Here is a 24131-nt window from a genome sequence, read left to right as displayed (position 1 = left end):
CTCAGTAGGCTTTCATAATTTCAGGAAGAAAAGTGCTCTGGAGTTTTCTGACCCACTCAATCTTTTATGAATTTTTTTTTTTTTTATAGCTAATATGTTATAGGACACTCAGCTTCTTTAGGGGCAAAACATTTTAAATAGAAAAAAGTGATGGGATGGATGCAGTTCTGATTTTTTTCAGTAAGCTTTTTGTGTGAGTGCCCAGCGTCATCTATTTTAGGCATTTTATCTTCTGTGTGGTTCCCCCAGTATTGACGTGCTTTCTCACTTCCTCTCAACTTTTTTCCTCGTTTCCCTTGCCCTGCTTCTATAAGTTTGTGTGTTTGTTTGATTTTAGAGAGAGAGCACAAGTAGGGGAGAGGGGCAGAGGGAGAGAGAATCTTAAGCAGGCTCCACACTCAGCCGATGTGGGGCTCAATCTCATGATTCTGCGACCGTGACTGAAATCAAGAGTTGGATGCTCAACTGACTGAGCCACCCAGGTGCCCCCTTCTGTATGTTTTTAGTGATTCTTTCCATTAGGCCAGAAGTGCATACCCTAAGCGATTGTGATCTTTTGAGCACGGACCGTCTAAGCAAGGTGCACCGGGAAATTCCTGCAGACATGCCGGGTTTGGCCAACCTTTCCGGTGGGGGTGTCGGGGGGGGGGGTCCAGTTGCTGACACCATCTCTTCCATCTTGGAGCTGGCGGTATCCGGTGACCAAGAAAGTCCAAGGGACTTCTGGAAGGCCTCCCAATAAAAATAGCTTGTTAGTATATTCTGCTGGTTAGACTCAAGTTAATTAGTTGATCTTTGAAAAAGATTTTTCCCTCTGGAAGATCGAGCCTATTCTTACCTGAACATCAGTGACTTAAGTCATACAAGCTTATTTGTTTCTTGAGTAGGTGTCTCATGATATTTGGCTGAGAGAGTGGAAGCTGGCTGAGGTGGGAAGGGGAAAATACTTGGTGTATAGCTTGGTGTACAGTCCGTAATAAGCTGTGACCAGCCAGTGGGCACCCAAGAGCAAATGCAACGGGTGTGAAGTCACTTTCTGTCAACAGAAAGTAGGAAGGAGAAACACTCGGGTCTAGTTTGCCTTCTTTGCCGTTTCAGCTGAGGCCATGGAGGTGCCCACCTGCAGAGTTTCATGGCATGCTTTGCTTGTGAAGGTCAGCCACAGGTTGTTAATGCTTGCTATGTCCTAACTACTCTCAAATATATCATATTCCATGCTATAGATGAAGAAGAGAGAGTGTTTTTGTTTCCCTTTGCTGAATGCTAGTGAACACTCTTCAGGTACCCCGTGAACCCTGTGAACCCTTTTTTAGGAACTCAACCAGTGGCAGGGGACCAGTGATGAGGTCCTTGCCCTCAAAGACATCATGGTCTATAGGGAGAAACCTGTGTTTGTACAAAGATTATATAGTAACATACTACTGCTGTAAGAGAAGCAGAAGAGGAGTAACTCTTTTTTCTTGGGGTGGGGAGTGGTCAGGGAGGTGATAGGAGGAGGAGAAGGGGAAATATTTCAGCTGGCTCTTGCAAGTTGAAAAGGAGTTTATCAGAAAGAGAAGGTGGGAGGGGTTAGTAAATGCAAGGGCAAAGGTGTGGTAAAGATCATTGTAAATTCCAAAAAAGTAAAAATTTCAACGTGGCTGGCACAAAAGGTGATTTGTGGAGAGAGCAAGGTCATGAGGCAAAGAAAGGAGAGTTTGGGCCCAGGCGGTGAAAGACTTGGTGAGCCCAGTAAAGGAGGTTGGACTTTATTTTGAAGCTGCGGGCAGCCTGCAGGGGCCCTGAAACAAGGGACTTAAATAACTGGGTTTTAAATTAGGTAGATAATTCTAGAAACATTGTGGAGGGTGGACAATTCAAGGCTAAGTTCTCCTGAGAGTAGAGTTCATTGGAAATATCAGGTGAGCAGGCATTAAAGGACTGATAAGAGCCAGTGCGGTGGAGGCAACATTAGTCAGCCTTGGCATTTTAGCAATAGCTTTCACATCTGTCAGTGCCTGCCAAAATTTAAAGTGTGGGCAGGAATAAGGAACTTTCACTTTTCGTTTTATGTATTTCTTTCCCAGTTGCATTGTTACAACCAACTTTTTAATAAAACAAATTTGTTTGGGAAAAAAAAAGAAGTTGAATCCCACTGCAATAAAATTAAAGCTACAGAACAAAACATCTTAAAGCTCTCTTTAATAATTCATTCTAAAAAGAAATATTCATTTCTAAAACATTTAAAAATTCCTCTAGGGCTTGCTCTAAACAAATTTGAACTGGGTTTTTGCCGATGAAGAAAACAGAAATATGTCACATTCCCCACAAACAATGTAAGTGGTTTTTGCACTATCAGCGACTTGTGATTTTCCTCTGGGGATCTGGTTAATCCAAATTGTTTATATCTCCAAATAAATATTTGATATTTAGCTATGAACTGTGCACTTATAACTGCTTTTGAATGTGGGTGTGGAAATTACCCCACAGATAAGTGAGAATTGACTTAAAAAAAATAATAACTTCCCCGTACACTGTTTCTGTAGAGTTCAAATGTGGGCCTGGTTGACAATTTCCAGCACAAAGATCAAGAAACTCACAATTGATACAGTCTAGTTTACCACACTCAGTTTTTTGGAAACAGCAAATTGGAAACATATGCTCTTAACTAAAGATATTGAGAAGCTGTTGCCGTCTGAATTCATTAGTTAGACATCCAGTTACTAAGGAACTCAATCAAATTTGGCAACTCACTTTAGAAGATGGGGCTGCTTTTGCTTTTTTCACAAGAAACAAGACAATTAGAACACATCTGTCTCCGGGGTGCCCGGGTGACTCAGTTGGTTAAGCACCGGACTCTTGGTTTTGGCTCACGTTATGATCTGGTGAGATCGAGCCCTGAGTCGGGCTCTGTGCTGACAGCATGGAGCCTGCTTGGGATTCTTTCTCTCTCTCTCTCTCTCTCTCTCTCTCTCTCTCTGCCATTCCCCTGCTTGTGCTATATCTATCACTCTCAAAATAAATAAATAAACATAAAAAAACCCACATCTGTCTCCATTTAGACATTTATAGAAAATACTGATAAGAGGGTCATTAGTAAACTGAAAGATCTTAAACTTGCTAGTATAATGTCTTATAAGAGATTTGGTTTTGCAGGAAGTTCAAATGTTATTACATTATTCGGAGAAGAAGCCGGTAGAGCTAAGAGGGAAGGATTCTCATTCTTTTTTTTTTTTCAATATATGAAATTTATTGTCAAATTGGTTTCCGTACAACACCCAGTGCTCATCCCAAAAGGTGCCCTCAATACCCATCACCCACCCTCCCTTCCCTCCCACCCCCCATCAACCCTCAGTTAGTTTCAGTTTTTAAGAGTCTCTTATGCTTTGGCTCTCTCCCACTGTAACCTCTTTTTTTTTTCCTTCCCCTCCCCCTTGGGTTCCTATTAAGTTTCTCAGGATCCACATAAGAGTGAACACATATGGTATCTGTCTTTCTCTGTATGGCTTATTTCACTTAGCATCACACTCTCCAGTTCCACCCACGTTGCTACAAAGGGCCATATTTCATTCTTATTGCCACGTAGTACTCCATTGTGTATATAAACCACAATTTCTTTATCCATTCATCAGTTGACGGACATTTAGGCTCTTTCCATAATTTGGCTATTGTTGAGAGTGCTGCTATAAACATTGGGGTACATGTGCCCCTAGGCATCAGTACTCCTGTATCCCTTGGAAGGGTTCTTATTCTATTTAACATGCTTGGGAGCTATCCTTGGTGCCTGAAAAAGTGTCTGCCTAAAACCACCTACTCCCTGAAGTATAGAGCATCCATATTAGGGAAGGTGTTCATGGTGACAGGTTAACAATGGACTGACTGTCAAGCTCCATGAGCAGTGTATGTATGTTAGGAAAACTGCATCCTACCCTTGATTTCTATTGAAAAAGTGCCATCTGGAAAACTCCTCCAGCTCCAGTAAAACTGCATTGCCTCATGGCTGAAGTTCCCAGGCATCAGCAATTCTTTTAAAGAAGGAAGATGAATAAGAGGATAGAGAATCCTGGGAACCTCAATTTAAAAGTGATCAAAACAGCCACCATTGAAAGCAAGCAAGATGATGAAGTTTCTGGTTGACAACCTGTAAAGCTTTCATGATTACCTTCACTCTCTTTGTTCTGGGCCAACACAGAGACTTAAAAAAGCCCATTATATGTATTGATCTCTTTGATTCAGTTAGAAGCGTATAGATTTGGATGATTTTCAAAGATAGTCATCTGCCAAATCTCCCACATGTCAATTAGTATCAGACAAAGTAGCAAATGCATCTTTTCACTTTCACTGTTGGGCAGCCCTACTGTTGCTGGGTCTGAGGAATACAAAAGGCCTTAGGGCAGTGGGAGAGGAGAAATCTCAACCAGAAGTCCTCTGCAAGCCTTGTCTCCCCCTTCTCTTTTGCATCCTCTTCTTTCACCTACCTGTTCCTTGTCAAATGAATGAGGCTCTTACATACTTTGATCTCAGTGTTTCAGTGACTCCTTCATTCTTCTGTATGTGCCATATCCCTTCCTTTCTTTTGAATTTGCAATCTTTCCTACTTGTGCAATTCAGAGATTGCCAGGTGTAAATCATAGATGTTGTGAAACATGAACAAAATACAGACTTCTCATTAAATTCATGTTAGCATGAAAATACAGTGCCAACTCTTATTTTCTGGGAAGATCAACTCTCACTTTGTTATGTAGTCCTATGTACAGTAAATCAAATGGGCATATCTTCACTACTTTGGGATCACAAAGGCCTAGGACAGCCCATTGAATTACACCAAACAGAAGCTTGCACTGTTTGCACACGTCTCTAGAATACACAAGTTGAGATGTTGAACTGATCTTTGCCTGAAAAATAAGGGAGCTGTATATGAGCATTAAGAGCAGATAGCTTTTTGGGGTGCCTAGGTGGTTCAGTCGGTTGAGTGTCTGACTTCCACTCAGGTCATGATCTCCTGGTTTGTGAGTCCGAGCCCCACATCAGGCTCACTGCTGTCAGCACAGTGCCCTCTCAGATCCTCTGTTCCCTTCTCTCTGCCCATCCCCTGCTTGTGTTCTCTCAAAAATAAATAAACAATTGGGAATGCAAGCTGGTGCAGCCACTCTGGAAAACAAGATGGAGTTCCTCAAAAAACTAAAAATAGAACTACCCTACGACCCAGCAATTGCACTACTACTAGGCATTTATCCACGGGATACAGGTGCGCTGTTTCAAAGGGACACATGCAACCCCATGTTTATAGCAGCACTATCAACAATAGCCAAAGTATGGAAAGAGCCCAAATGTCCATCGATGGATGAATGGATAAAGAAGATGTGGTATGTATATATATATATATATATATATATATATATATATATATATATATATATATATATACAATGGAGTATTACTTGGCAATCAAAAAGAATGAAATCTTGCCATTTGGAACTATGTGGATGGAGCTGGAGGGTATTCTGCTAAGTGAAATTAGAGAAAGACAAAAATCATATGACTTCACTCATATGAGGATGTTAAGAAACAAAACAGATGAACATAAGGAAGGGAAACAAAAATAATATAAAAACAGGAAGGGGGACAAAACAGAAGAGACTCATAAATATGGAGAACAGAGTTACTGAAGGGGTTGTGGGAGGGGGGATGGGCTAAATGGGTAAGGGGCAATAAGGAATCTACTCCTGAAATCATTGTTTCACTATATGCTAATTTGGATGTAAATTTTTTTAAAAAAAAATAAATGTCATAAATTGCAAAATAAATAAATAAATATTTAAAAAATTTATAAAAAAGAGCAGATGGCCTTTTAAAGTGAAAGAAAAAACAACAAAAAACCCCACTAGCAACAGATTTCAGTATTATATATACTGTTTGATTTCAATTACCAGCTAAGGTAGATAAAATGATACAAGAACTATAACCAGAATGTTAATAGTCATTTCCTCTTGGGACAGGGATTTTGGACAATTTTTTTTCTTTTTCTCCATATCTTTTCTCACTTACCCAATTTTTTAAACAGTTCCATGTCTTATTTTTATAAATAGAAACAAACAAATAGCATCCCAAATTGTCCTCTTCTAGGGAATGGAGAGGCCTGGTTGGGGGCGGGGGGGGGGGGTGGGCAGGATGTCATATGTTTGTTGTTTGAGGGGTTTAGGTGTCAAACAGTTTTTCTCTTTTTGACAGTTAAACATGTTTTATGGTGTTGGCTATAGGCCTGGCCTCTTCCAATTGGACCTGAACCTGAAATCAGGAATCGAAGGGAATATACAGTCTATTTTGGGTGTGGAGGGGATGAATTAGTGGGAGGAAACCCATCTTTAGTAGGAGCGGAGGCTTATGGCCATTATTCCAGCCTCCACAAAACGCAAGTGGTAGTTTTCTTCTTATTATGCGTTCATGCTGATTTGTATGGAACTTCACAAACCATGAATTGCCAAAGAAAATGTCCCAGCCCCAAATTATGCCTTTTGGTCATACAGAAGCTATGAAATGAATATAAATGACAATTTTGTTATTCTAGAAAAAGTAGTACATGGAACAAAGGGGAGAGGACACTCGTTCCCATGGTTAAATAAGCTGCAACCACTCAAACGTGTGTGCTTTCTCTGGACGCAGGGCCTGAGTGTTGCCTTTTGCCTCCAAGAACAACAGTTAGTAGGCCACGCGCAAGCAAGGAACTCAACAAAGAATTCTCAAACTAATAAATACTGCCCATTTGCTTTTCTCCTGTCTTTTTGCAAAAAGGAGCTGTAAATCAGGAAACCACTGACAATGTTGTATTTGGGGCTTGGATCCCTTAACCGTTGTTAACAGTTCTGAAGTCAGTCCCAGTTAGAATCCTGATTCTACCACTTAGTAGCTGTGTGCCCTGGGTTGGTTGGTTAACTTCTCTGAATCTCAGGTTTCTATGGAAACTGCTTGGATTTGGTTTTGGCTTCACCTTTTACAAGCCGTGTGGCCTCCCTAGGCCTCAGTTTCCCTACCTGTAGCATAAGGATAATGAGACATTTAATTCGTTGGTTGGGAGATTAGTGGGTATTGCAGGGAAAGTGCTCAGCGTGCTGCTTGGCTTGGCACATAGCAAGTGCTTAATTAAAGTTGGTTGTTAGTTTGTTTTTTTTTTTAATTTTTTTTTAACATTTATTTATTTTTGAGACAGAGAGAGACAGAGCATGAACGGGGGAGGGTCAGAGAGAGGGAGACACAGAATCTGAAACAGGCTCCAGGTTCTGAGCTGTCCGCACAGAGCTGGACGTGGGGCTCGAACTCACAGACCGCGAGATCATGACCTGAGCCGAAGTCGGCTGCTTAACCGACTGAGCCACCCAGGCGCCCCTGTTGTTAGTTTTTAATTACCAGTAGTGGCGAGGTAAAAAGATACTGTGTTCTGAGAGATGGTGGATATAAAACAAATGTTAGGGGCTTTGCTTCCAGCGAGAGCTAATGAACAGTTACTTCTACAAGCCACAGTCTTAACGTTTTCCCAGAGATGAGGTTTCTAGATATAATCTATACCTGAATATCTAGCACATTTCTTTCAGTATTTTATGGGTGATATCTATGTGTTGTCAGTACCGATATTTACGTGTATAAATTTTCTTCTCCTCTCCCTGTAATTGCCACATAAATTTAACAGGATCTTCAAAACTGGTACACTTGTATTTTTTCTTGCAAGTTTTTTTTAAAGACTTTTAAATTTTTTCTTATTTTCTGGCTTTTAGCCATACATCTGTTTATAGTTTTCTTTCATTTAATCTTGTCTTTTCTCTTGGGTTGGGACTTGTGCATATGTCTTGATTATAAGCAGAAATGATTTCACCTAATTCTGTATTTATAATTTTGTATTCTTTTGCATAAAGAGAGCCCTTAAATTAAATAAGCTTTAAGCTCTACAAAACCACAGTCTGCTTCAATTAGAAGCTACATTTGTTTTGCAGGTGAAAGACTTGGTATATTCACCTTAAAATCATCTCAAGTGAATGTTATTATAGGAGGATTAGGAGACTAAAGAGATCTTTATTTTCTTGCTCCACTTGAGTCTTGCCTGAATTTTGCTTTGCTTCTTTGAGAAAAGCATCTGTGCTTTCAATGAAAATATGCAGACATGTAGAATTCATTGGGTGGTCAAAATATAATCAGTCAGTATCTGGTTTCTTAAGTATATTTTAGAATTTCAAATGTATAGAACAGATTAAAAAAAAAAAGAGAGAGAACTAACTTCATTAACATAACTCCTCAAACCTAGGTTTTTCAGGCTAACGGACTGACCAAGTGTGATTTCACAGCCCCATTTTGTTAATGTATTATGCATTTTTGGGCTCAGAGACAAAGGGAGAGTGCAGTGTTGTGGTCCTGAGAGGTCTGGTAGGAGAGCAAATGCCATGATTCTGGAGCAAAGAGGAGGAGGCAAGAAGGAAATACGTAAGGAATCCAAAGGAAGAGTGATCCCAGAATTAGAAAGTTGCTTACCAGTTCAGGACGTGCTGAATATAACAGTGAACTTCTTTTTTTTTTTTTTTTTTAATTTTTTTTTTTTTAACATTTATTTATTTTTGAGACAGAGAGAGACAGAGCATGAACGGGGGAGGGTCAGAGAGAGAGGGAGACACAGAATCTGAAACAAGCTCCAGGCTCTGAGCAGTCAGCACAGAGCCCGACGCGGGGCTCGAACTCACATACCGCGAGATCGTGACCTGAGCCGAAGTCGGATGCTTAACCGACTGAGCCACCCAGGCGCCCCAACAGTGAACTTCTAAGTGGAGACTTTAACTTCCAATAGGCATGGATTGCTGCCTGGATTCACTGCCACTAATTACTTCCCTGCAGAAGGCTTCAACTTTGAGTAACTTTGAAAATAGAGACACCACTCTTTATAAGTAATTAAGAAAACTAGAATATGTTAAAGGTATTTAAAATCAAGTTGGGTTGCATGTGAAAAACAATTACAGTGGCTTAAACTATAGAAAATTTTTCTTCTCTCACATAAGATAAGTTCTTAGGGTAGATAGTTCAAATCTTGCAAAGAGACTCTGTAGTCATCAGAGACCTAAGGTCCATCCCATCCAGCTCCCCTCTCTTCCTTCCCTGGGGTGGAATTCTTCTCCACAGGGTCCAATAGCGCTGCTATAGCTTCAGCCATCACACCCCTGCCCCAGGCAAAGGGATGGAGAAAGCACTACTAAGTACAGCCCTTTTTTAAAAAAAGAAACTTCCTGGAAATCCTACGTGACACTGTGACTTCTATCTTATTGGTCAGATTTTAGTACCACGGCCACACAGTCATAAAAGAGACTGGGAAATATAGTCTTTTATCTGGGCAGCAATGTGATCAGCTGGAAATCAGATTTTCTTATTGAAGGAAGAAGGAGGAATGGATATGTGGGCAAGTGATACCTCTGCCGTGATACATTTGCCTTCGAACTAAATGATGGTATATATGTTGCTATTTTTCTTTATTAAGAACCAAACATTAGCCAAATTATGGAAAGAGCCTAAATGTCCATCAACTGACGAATGGATAAAGAAATTGTGGTTTATATACACAATGGAGTACTACATGGCAATGAGAAAGAATGAAATATGGCCCTTTGTAGCAACGTGGATGGAACTGGAGAGTGTGATGCTAAGTGAAATAAGCCATACAGAGAAAGACAGATACCATATGTTTTCACTCTTATGTGGATCCTGAGAAACTTAATAGGAACCCATGGGGGAGGGGAAGGAAAACAAAAAAAGGTTAGAGTGGGAGAGAGCCAAAGCATAAGAGACTATTAAAAACTGAGAACAAACTGAGGGTTGATGGGGGTGGGAGGGTGGGGAGGGTGGGTGATGGGTATTGAGGAGGGCACCTTTTGGGATGAGCACTGGGTGTTGTATGGAAACCAATTTGACAATAAATTTCATATATTGGAAAAAAACAAAAAAGAACCAAGCATTTTATAGGATCTGAATCTGTATTAATGTGCTTAGGGGGAAGCTGGTAATGATCATAAGTAAATGTAGAAAATGGCCAATTGTGCTTTTTCTGGGTACTCCTGGTACAAAGAGATGCTTGGCAGAGAGGGATATTGGGAGAAGGAAGGGATCACACTTCTTTCTCGAATATTGTAGTGGTCCTTGAACGGAACTCTTCGTTAGCCCTTAAGTCTCAGTCTCAAGGACGATAAACTTAGGGTAGTATTTGCCCCAAAGCTGCACTAGTGTCTGATGTATGTTAATGTGTGTGTGTCTCAGATTTAGAGCAAAGGGATGGTATTTGAGAGGTGGAATATCTGCCACTAATTAATTACTTTGTGATCTTGGGCAATTAATTCATTTAGCCTTTTCAGGCTTTAGTTTTTCCATGTCTATAAAATGAGGAGGTTAGACCAGATGTTCACAACCCCACTGGCTTCAATTTTCCATAACCTGGAACCTAGGAGGTTGATTTAACCATCTTCCCATCTACCTATCCATCTGTCCACCTGTCTACCCATCTACCCATCCACCTATCAACTACTTTTGATAGTGCTTGGTGGTGTGCTAGAAGCTGGGGATTAAAAAAAAAAAGTTATTAGCCTTCATGGAGCTTATAGTACATTCTTGGCCACAGGGAGTATAACTCTTTTGCCCCTTGTCAGATGCAAATGCAGTTGAAGAAACTGTTTTAAATTTCACCTGCCAGTGTGTTATGTAGAGATGGTTCTTGTCTATTACGTGTGAAACATCTCTGTAGATTTCCTATTTTAATTCTTTCCCTGAGTCATCTCCCAAAACATAGCTGCTGTGGTGCAGAGAAGACACATTTTGATATTAGCTTAAACAAGATGATCATAATTTGGGGGGGGGGGGTGGGGAGGGTTGGTTATGGACCTCATTGTGAATTGGTAAAAATAATAACAGCTAACACTGATGGAGCACATACTCTGTGTTGGGTGCTGTGCATGGTGCCTTATGTGCATTTCTCCTCAAGGCCATTTGACCTCAAGACAGGTAGGAGTCCTTTTGTTCTTCTCTGAGTCACTGAGAGGCTATACAACCTGGGCCAGACCCATGTGATGAAGCAGTTGTCCCCAGAGCCAAAGTCCCAGGGACCACAATGTTCTTAGTAGAGTGTTCATGAGCACAAACACACATTTTTACATACAGTTCCAAGGAGTACAAGCCACACCGACACCGTGGTGATGTGTTTAGGGAACCCTGACCTAACTGTATCCTAATGAAGAAAATAGCTGATGTTGGAAAACCATTATATACCCCCTCAGGTCAAAGAGTCCCAGTGTGTGGATACTTTCTGCACTGGTCATGAGAAGGGGGAGAACCCAGCCCATGTTGAGGCTGAGAGCCCTGTGCATACATGCCGTAAAAAACTAATGTAATGTCATCAGCCACATCCAGTGGTTCTCAAAGTGTGGTCCTTGGATCAGTAGTGTCACCAGCAGCTGCACTCCTGGTAGAAATGCAGATACTCAGGCTCTGTTCTAGATGTACTGAATCAGAGGCTGTGTGTTGACATGCCCTCCGCTGATTCTGATGCATGGGATACCCGGAGCAGCACTGTCCAAAAGAACTCTGGGTAATGATGGAAGTGTCCCAGGGCTGCACTATCCAGTATGGTAGCCCCCAGCACAGGTGGCTTTTGAGCACTTGAAATGTGGGTGGAGGAAAACTGAATTTTTAATTTTATTGGATTTTAACTAATTAAAATGTAAATGGCCACATGTGATGAATGGCCATTGTGTAGGGGAGCACCACTTAGCCCCATGGCATTCCTAAATACTCCTGTTCCTCACAACACAACAAAACAAAGAACTGAATGCCACATCTAGAATTATGTATTATCTATTTGCTTATTCCAGTGTTGATGTTATTTAACTAGAAAATGTTTGGGATGGGGGCCTTGCAGTTTAATGCCAGTGACATATTCCTGTGAGGCGTGAGATGATTCATTTTCAGAAATAAATAAAAGCAGTGCTGTCTAGTTCACAATAGGTTTACAACCTATCGGAAATATGTACGAACCACCCCCCTCAAAATGGAGTCCCAAACCCTTAGATGCTTCACTTCCTGGTTCTTCTTCCTCTCTCCATTTCGAGGGCTTATTTTCACGGACTTTGCAAGGAGCATGCGTCAAAGAACTGAAGTGTCTGCGTCACCTCAAGGAGGGTACTTTTTGCCTTACATGGGCATAGGCGACTTCCGGGTAAGGCTGTAAGCTCTGTAGTGCTCAGCCAATGAGGAACCAGGGGAGGGACTTGCATGCTAGGAGATAAATTGTCTGATGCGACTGCCCCAAGTGTGCCTGTCCATCAGACACCCGCTCTTGCAAGAATGTTGAGTAAAGCCTTGCTTCACTGTGCTCGGAGTCTCCGTGTCCCTCCTATGAGAGCTTATTTTTCACATTCTATAACAGAAAAAACAATTTGTATACATTTCTAAGTCCCGTCAGAACTTACGGCATGTGTGCCTTCTTAGATGCTTTTGGATTTTGAGGGCAAGTACTTTTGAATAACCCCAGCAACTCAAATTCCTCAAAGAACGTGAAATTCTGCTTGTACTTGAGGGACAACTATGGTGTTCTGTATGTTGGTCGAGGGGAGATATGGTCACTAGCAGAAAGTTTTGGTGTCCCACACCGAGAGGAAGTCTCATGAATAAAAGGAACATGGGCAGGACACTGCATGACAGAATAACATTTGGCTAAAGCGTAAGGTTCATAAAGTGTTGAAAATTAAGACCCCGACACCACTTGTGCGGAGTGGGATGATGGAATCCACAGTTGCCCTCATTCCTGACTTCCAGCCTTCGACTCTCTCGCCACTGTTGCAGTCCGTGGGATCCTAAGCAGGATGATCACAGTGCTGGTGGTAGAAAAGAGGGGCCCAGTGTAAGATGTCACAGGGGCAGAAGGGCCAGGACTTGTTATCATAGGGGCTGGTGCACATACCGCGCGTGTCGGGAACTCTTCATAGAAACGTGACACCCAAGGAGGAGTTGGGTGCTGCCCTGAAGGAACTTAGAGCCCAGGTAAGGGAAGGGAACCGACATGTCAACATATGAGTGCAAACCATGCTATGTGCTTCCCTTAGAGATCAATACGGGGTCCAGAAATAGAGGACATCACATCGAGGTGACCCTGACATATATAGCATATACCCCGAGACCTCTTGCTGTTTCCTCATCTCTCATTTCTGGCTTCCAATTCTGCTGGTCCTTTTATGGTTTTCACCCACGGTCGTGTTTTTCCTCACTCATAGCTCAGTGTATTTTAACCATTAAAAAAACCCAACGAGTATATTTTCTGTTTTTTAAGTGCTTGGGGCCATGTTTGATGTAGCATAAGTCACATTGCTGGCTCGGTGGAGCTCGGTGGGACTGAGGTTGACCAGTCCCACATCTAAGAGTAAACTGTCTGGCTGAAAAACAGTTTATTTGGGTATTTGCGTGGGTATTTGTTTATGCATCTCTTCACTTAGGAATGGTTTAGAGACTTTTTTTTAAACATCCCATCTCTTTCTGGAAATACTTGAGAACTCTTGTGTAAATATGATTAGGTCAGAAAAATAAATTAACCAGGTGATGTGGCTTTAAGGCACAGGGTTCTGACCTTAGGTCAGAGACAGATGCCCAGGGAAGTGGGTAGAAAGAAGTAAATTAAAGCATCTGCCTAGCGCTGTCCTGGGTCCCGCCACTGCTTTCCTGCCTGACTGCCAGGGCCAGGTCCCTTGCGGCCTCCTCAGTCCTGCTAAATGTGCCCTGCTTGGCTCTTTGCTGCTGCAGATCACCAGTAGCCCAGCTGACTTTTTGACTCCTCTCCAACCCACCATTTCCTGTGTCTGACCTAGGTTTCTGGAGCTAGGACCAGGTTATATCACTGCATCCAGCCCAGAAGATTCCTGCCCAGCAGCCTCAGGTTGGACGCTCTGAACAGGCTGGAGATCTGACAACATGTCTTTGTTTGTAAAATTTTCCCTTATTTCTTTTAAAATTCCTTTGTAGGGTGTTGCTCCCTGCAGAGGTCATTTCTGTGATCTGATTACTACGTAAAATTATTTTCCTTTATTATGAGTTCACAATTGGTCTTGACATTAGCTTAGAGTGACCCTTCGTATTTCTCATAATATCCAGGGCGGAGCCTTATCTCTCTCTCCATAGTGGTAGAGGAAGTCTTGTAATGTCACATTTCTGCCAGCCAACAGTGGTAATTGAGGCTGATTTAGTGTGTTTAAAGTCTAAGGATCTTAAAGAGACTTTTAATCCTCTTGTTCATTTAGGATAGAGTCATTTCTTCCATTTTTCTCTATTTTCTACAAAACTAAGATCCTCTTCTTAATGTGTTCAGCTTTTAATTTTGTAGGTGCAGATATATCTTGCTGTAAATAGAATTGATATATAAAAGCCTGGCCTTACTTTGCTTCCTTCATTAAATAACAACTTTTCTTAATTATACTAAAAAACAGGAAGAAGTTGTATTGATGCAATTATTTAAAGATTATGACTGAATATTGACCCAAACTACAGTAGGTATGGCGAATGAATGTAGCTCGATTTGTTAGGGTGGTAATTAATGATAATAACTTAATTTTTAAAAATATTCATAAATAACTAGATGTGTGGTTAAATGGTCATTTTTATAATATAAGCCCAATTACAGAACTCAGTTTGCACGCTCCTTTTCAGGAATCCATTTTTTGCATACTAGATCTCTTTGTAAATGCCGTAATGTGTATGATTCTGGCCCAAAACCCAGGCAGCAGATATTGAGGCAAGCAGCTGTGTTTGTAGGTCAATTATGGCTTGAATAGGAAGTTCCTTGTTCTGTTAGTTGATTGATAAGCTGGATGGTTGATATTGACATTTCATTGGTGTTATAGCTGAGGCTCTTAGCCAGAGATTTTGATTAATATAATGATTAATTAGCTTTATAATTGATGGTAATAGCCAGTTTTCAGCTTTAATTCATGTTTTCTGGGTGAAAAAGAGAATCTATATCCTTTTATTTATTTTTTAATGTTATTTATTTTTGAGAGAGAGAGGGACAGTGCGCGAGTGAGGGAGGGGTAGAGAGACAGGGAGACACAGAATGTGAAGCAGCCTCTAGGCTCCGAACTGTCAGCACAGAGCTGACATGGGGCTCGAACACACAAACTGCAAGATCATGACCTAAGCTGAAGTCGGGGGCTCGACTGACTGAGCCACCCAGGTGTCCCGGATCTATAGCCTTTTAAAGATTTAATGTAGAACAATACATAAAGCTTTTTTTTTTATTAAAATGTTTTAAATAAAAAGATAGGTAGAGACAATTTAACATGTACTTAGGTAAAATTGGTTTGTCTTGCTTTTTCTTTAAATGGCATGAAGGTTTTTGTCTTATCTAGTGAATCATTCAGACATAGAGACAAACGTATGTTTAGGAAAGCTCCAGAATGTCACATGGCTTCGGGGTAAGAAAACAAATGGTCAGTTGACGGGGTGATGATGACAGTGGAGGAGCCTTTTGTAGTGCATCAGTGCAAGCCTCCCAGCCTGAGTACAACTTGGTTTGTCCTCAGTTTCCCAAGAGCAGGTACAGGAAGGGTCTATAGCTTAGTAAAATTATTGAAAGTTATAAACGGTGCCTGGCCTTTGCACATGCTACTCCACTTCTGGGAATATGGTTCTTCTAAGAAAGTAATAGAACAGACTTAAATATGTAGCTCCAAATTAAATATTTGTTGATCACATCAGTGCGCAGTATCCAATTGGAAAGAATCGATCAGGGGTGCCTGGGTGGCTCAGTCGGTTAAGCGGCCGACTTCGGCTCAGGTCATGATCTCGCAGTCTGTGAGTTCGAGCCCCACGTCGGGCTCTGTGCTGACAGCTTGGAGCCTGGAGCCTGCTTCAGATTCTGTGTCTCTCTCTCTCTCTGCACCTCTTCTGCTCACTCTCATGCTCTCTCTCTCTCTCTCTCTCTCTCTCTCTCTCAAAAATAAATAAACATTAAAAACATTTAGAAAAAAAAAAAAGAAAAAAAGGAAAGAATTGATCAGAAGGGGGATTGATTGGGGTGCCTGGATGGCTCAGTTGGTTAAGCATCTGACTTTGTCTCAGGTCATTATTTTGCGGTCTGTGAGTTCCAGCCCCACATCAGGCTCTGTGCTGACAGCTCAGAGCCTGGAGCCTGCCTCTGATTCTGTGCCTCCTTCTCTCTCTGCCCTGCCCTTGCTTGTGCTCTCTCTCTCTCTCTCTCTCTCAAAAAATAAATAATAAAAATTTAAAAAATTTTAAAAGAAGGGGGAATGACTAAGTAAATTAAACTAGTATAAAAGTTAAAAAACATGGAAATGGAGTCAAACTTTTTTCTTGGCAGGAAAGCTCTTTTTCAGGCAAAAATTTGTGAGGGATTCCAAATATATAAAACAGAGGAAAGGGGAGTTGCTTCTGTCAAATTGAGGTAGAGGGCCTAGGGCCTCCCCCACATCTCCTTCACTCCTGCAGGGGCCTCAGCCACCTCAATCACATGCTTAGGCAATCCCCAAGGGACATAGAGAACATTTTAATGAAAATTTATTGGCCTGGAAAGATACTCATGGTTTTTTACATTGTTACATGAAAAAGCATATTTGAAAACACAATGCGATTCTAATTTTACAAACAACGTGTGTGTTTGAATTTTGCCTGTTTACGCTGTGATATATGTGGTGTGTGTGTGCGTTTATGGCAAAGAAAAATGTTTAGCAAGAAGTACACCAGGTATTCAAGAGTTAACTCATTTTTTATGGCCTTTTCTTTATTTATATATATATATATACATATATATATTTTTTTATAATTTATATATATTATTTATATATATATACGTATATATATATACGTATATATATATATATATATATAATTTTTCAGTATTCTTCATATGTTTGAAGTTTCAATACTTTATCTTTTTAAATTTACATCCAAGTTAGTTAGTGTATAGGGCAATAATGATTTCAGGAGTAGATTCCAGTGATTCATCCCCTACATATAACACCCAGTGCTCATCCCAACAAGTGTCTTCTTACCCATTTAGCCCATCCCCCACCCACAACCCCTCCAGCAGCCCTCAGTTTGTTCTTTATATTTAAGAGTCTCTTATGTTTTGTCCCCCTCCTTGTTTTTATATTATTTTTGCTTCCTTTTCCTATGTTCATCTGTTTTGTATCTTAAATTCTTCAATGAATGAAGTCATATGATATTTGTCTTTCTCTAATTTTGCTTAGTATAATACCCTCTGGTTCCATCCATGTAGTTGCAAATGGCAAGATTTCATTCTTTTTGACTGCCGATTAATACTCTGTTGTGTGTGTGTATATATGTATATATGTATATGTATATATATACACGCATACATATATACATATATACATACACACACACACACACACACATACATATACATACCACATCTTCTTTATCCATTCATCCATCAATGGACATGGGCTTTTTCCATACTTTGGCTATTGTTGATAGTGCTGCTGTAAACATTGGGGTGCATGTGCCCCTTTGAAACAGCACACCTGTACCCATGGATAAATACCTAGTAGTGCCATTGCTGCATCATAGGGTAGTTCTATTTTTAATTTTTTTGAGGAACTTCCATCCTGTTTTCCAGAATGGCTGCATCAGTTTGCTTTCTCACCAGCAGTGCCAAAGAGATCCTCTTTCTCTGCATCCTTGCCAAGATGTTGTTGCCTGAGTTGTTAATCTTAGCCATTCTGACAGGTGTGAGGTGGTATCTCATTGTGGTTTTGATTTGTATTCCCTGACGATGAGTGATGTTGAGCATTTTTTCATGTGTCAGTTGGCCATCTGTATGTCTTCTTTGGAGAAGTGTCTATTTATGTCTTTTGCCCATTTCTTCACTGGATTATTTGTTTTTTGGGTATTGAGTTTGATAAATTCTCTATCGATTTTGGATACTAACCCTTTATCTGATATATCACTTGCAAATATCTTCTCCCATTCCATCAGTTGCCTTTTAGCTTTGCTGATTATTTCCTTTGCTGTGCAGAAGCTTTTTATTTGATGAGGTCCCAATAGTGCATTTTTGCTTTTGTTTCCCTTGCGTCCAGAGACGTGTTAAGAAGTTGCTGTGGTCAAGATCGAAGAGGTCTTTGCCTGCTTTCTTCTCTAAGATTTTGAAGGCTTCCTGTGTTATGTTTAAGTCTTTCATCTATTTTGAGTTTACTTTTGTGTATGGTGTAAGAAAGTGGTCCGGGTAAATTCTTCTGCATGTTGCTGTCCAGTTTTCCCAGCACCATTTGCTGAAGAGACTGTCTTTATTCCATTGGATATTCTTTCCTGCTTTGTCAAAAATTAGTTGGCCATACGTTTGTGGGTCCATTTCTGGGTTCTCTATTCTTTTCCGTTGATCTGAGTGTCTATTTTTGTGTCAGTACCATACTGTCTTGATGATTACAGCTGTGTAGTATAGCTTGAAGTCTGGGATTGTGATGCCTCCCGCTTTGGTTTTCTTTTTCAAGCTCTCTTTGGCTATTCGGGGTCATTTCTGGTTCCATACAAATTTTAGGATTGTTTATTCTAGCTCTGTGAAGAATGCTGGTGTTATTTTGATAGGGATTACAAAAGTTAACTCTTTTAGACTCTGGATTATGAGTACTTTAATTCCCTTTCTTTTTTCTTATCTGTAGTTTTAATTTTTAAACAATGACCATGTATTGATTTTTTAATAAGAGAATATTTTTGATTAAATATACATATGAATTTATAGAAATCATGGCTTTGGAATATATACTATTTATATATCATACATCTAAATGTACAAGTAACCTCTAACATTTAGAAAGAAGATCTGCATAAATAGTACTTGGTCTCTGTTCTAGTTATCTTCTGCTACATGAAAAGTCACCCCCAAAACTCAACTTTCTTAAAACAACAACCGATCATTTCATTATTGATCATAGTTTCTGGGGGTCAGTATTTGGGAAGGGCTTTGCTGGGTAGTTCTGGCTCAGGGTCTCTCTTGTAGTTACAGTCAGATGATGGAACAGCCGGGGTTGGCCAGGCATCTTTTTCTTCCTATTGATTTAGGGTCTCTCTGCAAGGGCTAGTCTGGACTTTCTCACAGCACTGTAACCTTGGGACAGTCAGACACCTTGCATAGGGGCTAAAGTTTTCAAGGGTGAGTATACCACTGAACAAAGTAGAAGCTTTTATGGCCCAGTCTTGAATGTCATCTGGAACCATTTCTACCATACTCTTAGTCAATAGTAACAAGCCCATCAAGATTCAAGGGGAGCATCACAGGATAGGAGACTTAATTCATGGGGCCCAGTGCAAAATGAGAATGCAGGGTCCCTTGTTCAAAACTTACTAAAAATTTCAAGTCCATGGCAACAGAGCATTAAACGAGGTATGGAGCCCTTCTAAGTGGGGGAGCCTGGTGTGGCTGCACAGGTTGCATCCTATGAAGCCATCCCTGGGGAGGGAACATCAGTCCCATCTCTTGATAAGAGGAGCATCGAGGCCATATTGTAGAAAAGCATGAGATGGGAATTAACGGTGAGACCATCTTTGAAGAACAAATCTGTCAGAGTCTCTGTGACTGATATTCCGTTAATGAGGTGGCTCACATTTTTACTCCCCAGAACTGGAGCTATCCATTAAATACAAAGGAGGAACTACTGACTCTCCAGCAGTCAGGCTGACATAAGAGTAACAGGGATGTATTTTTAAACTCTTTGTGGAGAGATACTGCTTGCCTCTACATAGACTCGAGCAAAAATACCTGTTTTATATCTGTTATGAACTGCATTGTGTCCCCCACAAAATTCATAGGTTGAAGCACTTACCCTCAGTGTGACTATATTTGGTGAGAAGATCTTTTTTTTTTTCAAGTTTATATATCTATTTTGAGAGAGAGAGAGAGAGAGAGGAAGAGGGAGAGAGAGAGAGAGAGAGAGAGAGCACATGAACAGGGGAGGGACAGAGAAAGAATGGGAGAAAGAATCCCAAGCAGGCTCCATGCTGTCTGCACCAAGCCCAGTGCAGGGCTCAATCTCACGTGACCTGGGCCAAAATCAAGAGTCCATCGCTTTACTGACTGAGCCACCCAGGTGCCCTGGTGATAGAGTCTTTAAGGAGGTCAAGCTAAATGAAGTCATGAGGTGAGGACCTCATCCAATAAGACTGGTGCCCTATAAGAGGAAGAGATACCAGGAGTGCATGAGCACAGAGTAAAGTCCACATGAGGGCACAGCGAAGAAGCAGCTGTCAGCAGGCCAAGGAGCGGCCTCAGGAGAAACCACACTCGCCGACACTTTGATCTTGGACTTTCCAGCCTCCAGACCTGTGAGAAAATATAAATGTCTGTTGTTTAAGCCCCCCATTCTCTGGCATTTTGTTATAGCATCCTGGGTACACTAATACGGTATCTAAGATTTTTACCTATTTGCTTTACTTGTCCTTGTGTTTTCTTATTAGTCATCCTTAATCCATTGGCTGTCCCAGTTCTTTGTCAGCTTCCGAGGAAAGCCAGATCTGATAGCATATGCCACGTTTCAATTGATGTCCCTTCTTTAATAATATTTTGATGACTAAGGACTTCATTATTTATTTTTCCTGGAGTATTGCTTATGTCCAGCAAAGGTTCATGTCTACTCTAATACTCTAGATCATTCATGGATTTGCATGTACATTTGAAGATTGCTTTTATTAACTGGGTCAGTTATTTGCAGACATGACCATGAACGGTTCGTTTCACCCTTTTCTGTGTATGCCACTATTGCCCTCAAGGGCTGGAATCTTTCTCACCTCCCCTTGAGTCTGGGCTGGCCCTATGATTTGCTTTGACCGACAGAATGCAATGGAAGTGACGTTGGTGAATCCCAGACCTAGTTCTTTAAAGGTGTTGCAGTGTGTAAAGCAGTCTGCCTATCCTGCTGGCAGTACATGGGAAAGGGAAAAGGCTCAGGTGGGGAGCCGCAGGCATGAAGATGTTGAGTGCCTGCTGAGTCCCAGGACGGAGAGGGAAGTGGCTAGGGAATGGGGGGATGTCAAGGACAAAGTGCACCAGCTGGCCCTGGTCTTGTGGCCAGGAAGGAACCAGGAATGAAGCACAGGGGTTTCATGATGGTGGTTTCAATTGGCCTCGGAGCCCTGTTGACCTGCCCTGGATATTGCAAAGTTGGAACTGTCGGGGCTGGCTGATACAGGGGCTAGCAGGACAGCATCCATAATTGCCTCAGAGAGCTGCTGGCCCTTGGATCTCTGGTACGGGACACTTTCCCCAGGCATTGACTACGGAATTGGCTCCAGAACACAGTGTCTTCCCAAGGCTGTATGATGATAGCTCCCCTAAACACTGTAGTACTTTGAATTGCGTGACCTCAAAATTCATATGTTGAAGTCCTAACCCCTAGTACCTCAGAATATGAACTTAACTGGAAATAGGGTCATTGCAGACATAATTAGCTGAAATGAGGCCATACTGCTGAAGGGTGGGCCCCTAATCCAGTATGACCGGTGACCTTATAAAGAGGGGAAATTTGGACACAGGCAACACGTAGAAGAAGAAATAACACAATGTGAAGACGAAGAAATAGATCAGAGTAACGCAGAAGCCAAGGAACACCAAAGACTGCCAGCAAACCACTAGGAGCTAGGAGAGAGCACGGAACAGGGGCAGAGAGAGAGGGAGAGAGAGAATCCCAAGCAGGCTCCATGCTGACAGCACAAAGCCTGACTCACTGACTCCCGAACCGTGAGATAATGACCTGAACCACAATCGAGTCAGACGCTTGATGGACTGAGCCACCCAGGTGCCCCTGTGGTACTTTTTTCTAGCAGCCCCAACAAGCTAGTACAGAGGCTGGTGCCCCTTTCCCCGCTTTCCCTCATCCCTGCAGTTCTGGGTGGATGAACGCAGCCATCAACTTGTGCCCATGACGAGGAAGCTGCCAAAATGGCCTCACATCTTAATCCACTTAAAATGAAAGTTCTCGTTTCCTCAGAACGTTCTGGGAAAGGAGATTTATTGGATCTTTCAGGCACAAGGGAAAGGAGATGATTTTTGGTAAGAGGACCCCTTTAATGCCTCTGAAATGATGCTAGATACGTGGTTTGATCTACCTTCTTCAAGACCTTTCTACCCAAGAATATGTCTTTAGTTATTCCAGAGTTTACGGAGGGTTAACACTGAGTTGTTTCTCTCAAGAAAGCTGAGTTAACCTAACTGTATTAGGATTGGCACTCAGTTATTCCAATGTAATCATTTGCATGACTTTTAGTGCCTTAATTGTTGAGAGCTGATGTTAGCATCTGAAAAGTAACATACCTGGTGCCGAAACGTTTAGTGCCTTAGACTAACGATGACATTGGGTGCATTATGAAGGAACAGTGGAAATTACATTTGCAAGATCGCTGTGGCGATAGAACGTTCTGTTAGACAAAAAAAAAATGGGAAAAGCACGCAGGAAAAGAAAACCATGTTTTATTCACAGCATTTGTCTGGCTATGCTCTCAGACTGGAAGGCAGGGAAGAGTTTATGAGCTGCTCAGTGCTGCACTAGCCTGGGCCGGATGATTTAGAGCAGCCTACCCAATTCTGATTGAAGCAGAGAATTTTCAGTCACTGGAATCAAAAGAGGTTGGCAGTGTTGTTGTATTTGAAAATGCTTTTCGCACTTTAGATAGGATAGCATTTTGTAAGTGAAAATTGGATTTCCACAGAAAGCACATATTTGCAGTGATGTATCCCAATTTGGTTTTTTTGTGTGTGTTTCTCATAACTTCTGATTGATAGCTTATTTTAAAAATATGGTTGGAAAAAAATATGTAATGTATATGCCTCTGTCTTCACCAGTGTAATTTTTAGGTCAATTTTAGGCTGATTAACTTTGCCCTGTCCCTTTAATAGTTTGTTTTATTGATCACATTCGATATGTGCAAACTCATAGAAAACTACGGTAAGAAATAAGGCTCTAAGGATTTAAAAAAAATTCTTAACTATGTGAATTGACACAAAATGTTGATTTTGAGTTTGGGATACTTTCTGTGCTAATTGAGAACATTTGGTGAAGTTTTAATTCTATATTTCTTCTGGCAGTTTAATTACCCCAATTCAGAAATGTTCTGCTTAAAATCTCAAAGATTAAACAAGTCAACAAGGTGGGAGGGCAGCAAGATGAGAAAAGAGTGAATTAATTCTGTTGTGCCAGTTCACAGGAATTATCTTAGCCCTTGTGCATGTTCTTCTGGAATCTGCCTTTAGTCGGTTCCTTTCAGAAAAGAAAGTTGTTTTGTGTTTTGTTTTTCCATGTTGCTTTTTCCTCTTTGAGTATGGACAGGCTGGCTTCCAGATATCTGGGCTATTCTAAGGCCTCTTGGTATTCTTGGGGTATTGCCATCCCTCTTTCCCGGGTGGATCATGAGGTACTGTCCAAAGCAAGACAGTGGCAAAAGCATCTCCCCTGGGATCTCAGGATGCTGCTGGGCCAAGACCATTTTCCTGGAGCAGTAATGTCTAAATCCTCTGTATCTTCTCCTCCACCCAACTCTGAAATCACACAAGCAGTGTTGGCAGCCCAGAGTCATTTCTACCAAGTCTCTGTCTGCCTCTAGGGCTGTTTCACTGAGATTGCACCTGTAGAGAGTAATTCTTTAAGCTGTAACGTGTTCTGCAGCTCTAAACTGGGGATGTTGGTAATACTGCTTCTACTCGCTGACCCTTAGTCACTCTCTAATAGCAACCTGGTTTCCACACCGAAAGCCGTCGAGGGAATCTGAGCTACCATTTTCCCCCTTGTGGTTTACGAGGAGTCGGCATCGCATAAGTGGTTAAGAACACGCGCCAGGTAGACAGACTCAGTTCACCTGTCACTACTGCCTCTCCAGCTGTGTGATGGGGGATGGGTTGTTCTCTGAGTCTGGGTTTCCTAAACTTCAAACAGGGATGGAAACAGCATCACCCTTGCAGAATCGTTGAGAGGAGTAAATGGACGTTGCAAGCGAAGCACTATGCGTAGTGCCAGGCGCATATAAGCACTCAGCAAGTCGTTAGCTCTCATTGCTTTCTGGAGGTGTTTGGGGTTCTGTTATTCTAATAGCAAAGCCAGCGAAACCGAGCTGATTCTCCTGACTTAATGAAT

At 41.4% G+C, this 24131-nt stretch overlaps 1 protein-coding gene across 7 annotated transcripts in view; it reads left to right on the top strand.

The window, feature by feature from the left end:
• Positions 1–24131, top strand: part of METTL24 (methyltransferase like 24) — a 171346-nt gene that overhangs the window by 77730 nt on the left and 69485 nt on the right. The window contains exons 5-6 of one of the 7 annotated variants that reach the window (XM_058734959.1): positions 12102–12208; positions 13851–14464. The exons of the other annotated variants lie outside the window; for them this stretch is intronic. Coding sequence (XP_058590942.1) covers positions 12102–12197 — 96 coding nt within the window. The 3' untranslated portion in view covers positions 12198–12208; positions 13851–14464. Of the gene's footprint in view, positions 1–12101; positions 12209–13850; positions 14465–24131 lie in introns of those variants that run through there. 7 annotated transcript variants of the gene reach the window in all.

This window comes from Neofelis nebulosa, chromosome 6 (assembly GCF_028018385.1).
Source record: "Neofelis nebulosa isolate mNeoNeb1 chromosome 6, mNeoNeb1.pri, whole genome shotgun sequence".
In the NCBI taxonomy this organism is placed as follows: Eukaryota; Metazoa; Chordata; class Mammalia; order Carnivora; family Felidae; genus Neofelis; species Neofelis nebulosa.
The sequence above is the reverse complement of the archived record's forward strand: the minus strand, read 5'-3'. Positions and strand labels throughout refer to the sequence as shown.